Consider the following 1,270-nt stretch of genomic DNA (forward strand, 5'->3'; position numbering starts at 1 on the left):
AGAAGAGAGCAGAGAAAGTGTGGACTGCTGGAAGAACTGTGGTGAACTGGTGAAAGAAAAGTCTTATTCTAGCTTCATCAAATCAGTATAATAAATATTCATATGAAATCTTGCAGAAGCACCATTGTTGTTATGGAAGATAAACTCTCCCACTGGCACCGCCGAAGTTCTTGTGACAATCCGTCGAAGTTCTTGTGAGTACTCGAATAGGCTCCCCCTTGCGCTTTGGCGGCGAACTGCTGTGTGTCTCTAGAAAGTCCAGACCGACGGTGCAGAAGCGTACCAGCAAAACTGGTTCACAACCAGACCCAAGCCACATTTGATATGTGCAGATGCAGAAGTCTAATCCGCTCTTTAGGGTCTCATATGAAACAAACAATTTCAGTCTGTGTTACCTTTTGCTATTTAACATGAATAACTTTTCTTTCTTGTTTGTTTTTTTCTGCGTTTTTTGTTGTTGTAGCCGCCCAGGCCAGCGTGAGAGAGGAGAAGAGACTCACGGTGGAGAATGCCAAATTGAAGAACGAAATTGAGGCGCTGAAAAAGCAGCTGCTGGAGAAAGAAAAAAGGAGAGGAGGTATGGTGACACACCTATTCTCGCCTTGCCGTGTGTCGCGAGAACCATGTGTTGACTTCCATTGTCATTTTCAACCCTTTCAAAACTATAACCAACGCTTCCCTAACCTAAAATCAACTCACACCTTGATCTTAACCCAACAGAAATCAGAACAACAGTCCTCGCTCTGATGCTCTGATGAATCTGTCCTTTGCTGTTTGCTGCCTGCTTCATTGGGGAGTGTTTGACATCGTTCTAGTCTTGTTTGCTTTCATCATCTCTGATAACTTCTCAGTTCTACTAGAGCCGGAGTGAATGATGAGGACAACATGCTCATCGGTAGCTGGATGTCTAACATATGTCCATCTTTTCCAGGAAGGATTCACAGGAATGCTGTTGGTCTGGAATAAATAAGTTGTTTGATTATCTAAAAGCATGAGGAATGTTTTTTAGTTTGCTTGAGGTGGTGTTTAGTTTTTTTGTTTTTTTTTCCCCACTCCCTTTTCATCATAGGGATGTTTGTTTTTCATTGTGTATGTTAATCAAATATAGATAAATACTGGCAGAAGCCTCTGATTTCCTTTAGAGATTAAAATGCAAACTATATAACTGGAATCCACAGTTCTAACTTTGTTAAATAGCTTAATATCTGTAGCCACCTGACTTAGTTAGACAGTAAAGGGCAGATTAGACTTCTGCAACACATCAAATGTC

At 41.2% G+C, this 1,270-nt stretch overlaps 1 protein-coding gene across 1 annotated transcript in view; it reads left to right on the forward strand.

The window, feature by feature from the left end:
* aimp1 (aminoacyl tRNA synthetase complex-interacting multifunctional protein 1) overlaps positions 1–1,270 on the forward strand; it is a 25,853-nt gene that overhangs the window by 6,986 nt on the left and 17,597 nt on the right. The window contains exon 3 of the mRNA XM_015390349.1: positions 464–577. Within this exon, the coding sequence (XP_015245835.1) occupies positions 464–577 (114 nt within the window). The remainder of the gene's footprint in view (positions 1–463; positions 578–1,270) is intronic.

Source organism: Cyprinodon variegatus, unplaced genomic scaffold, assembly GCF_000732505.1.
Source record: "Cyprinodon variegatus isolate N-32 unplaced genomic scaffold, C_variegatus-1.0 Scaffold494, whole genome shotgun sequence".
Lineage (NCBI taxonomy): Eukaryota > Metazoa > Chordata > Actinopteri > Cyprinodontiformes > Cyprinodontidae > Cyprinodon > Cyprinodon variegatus.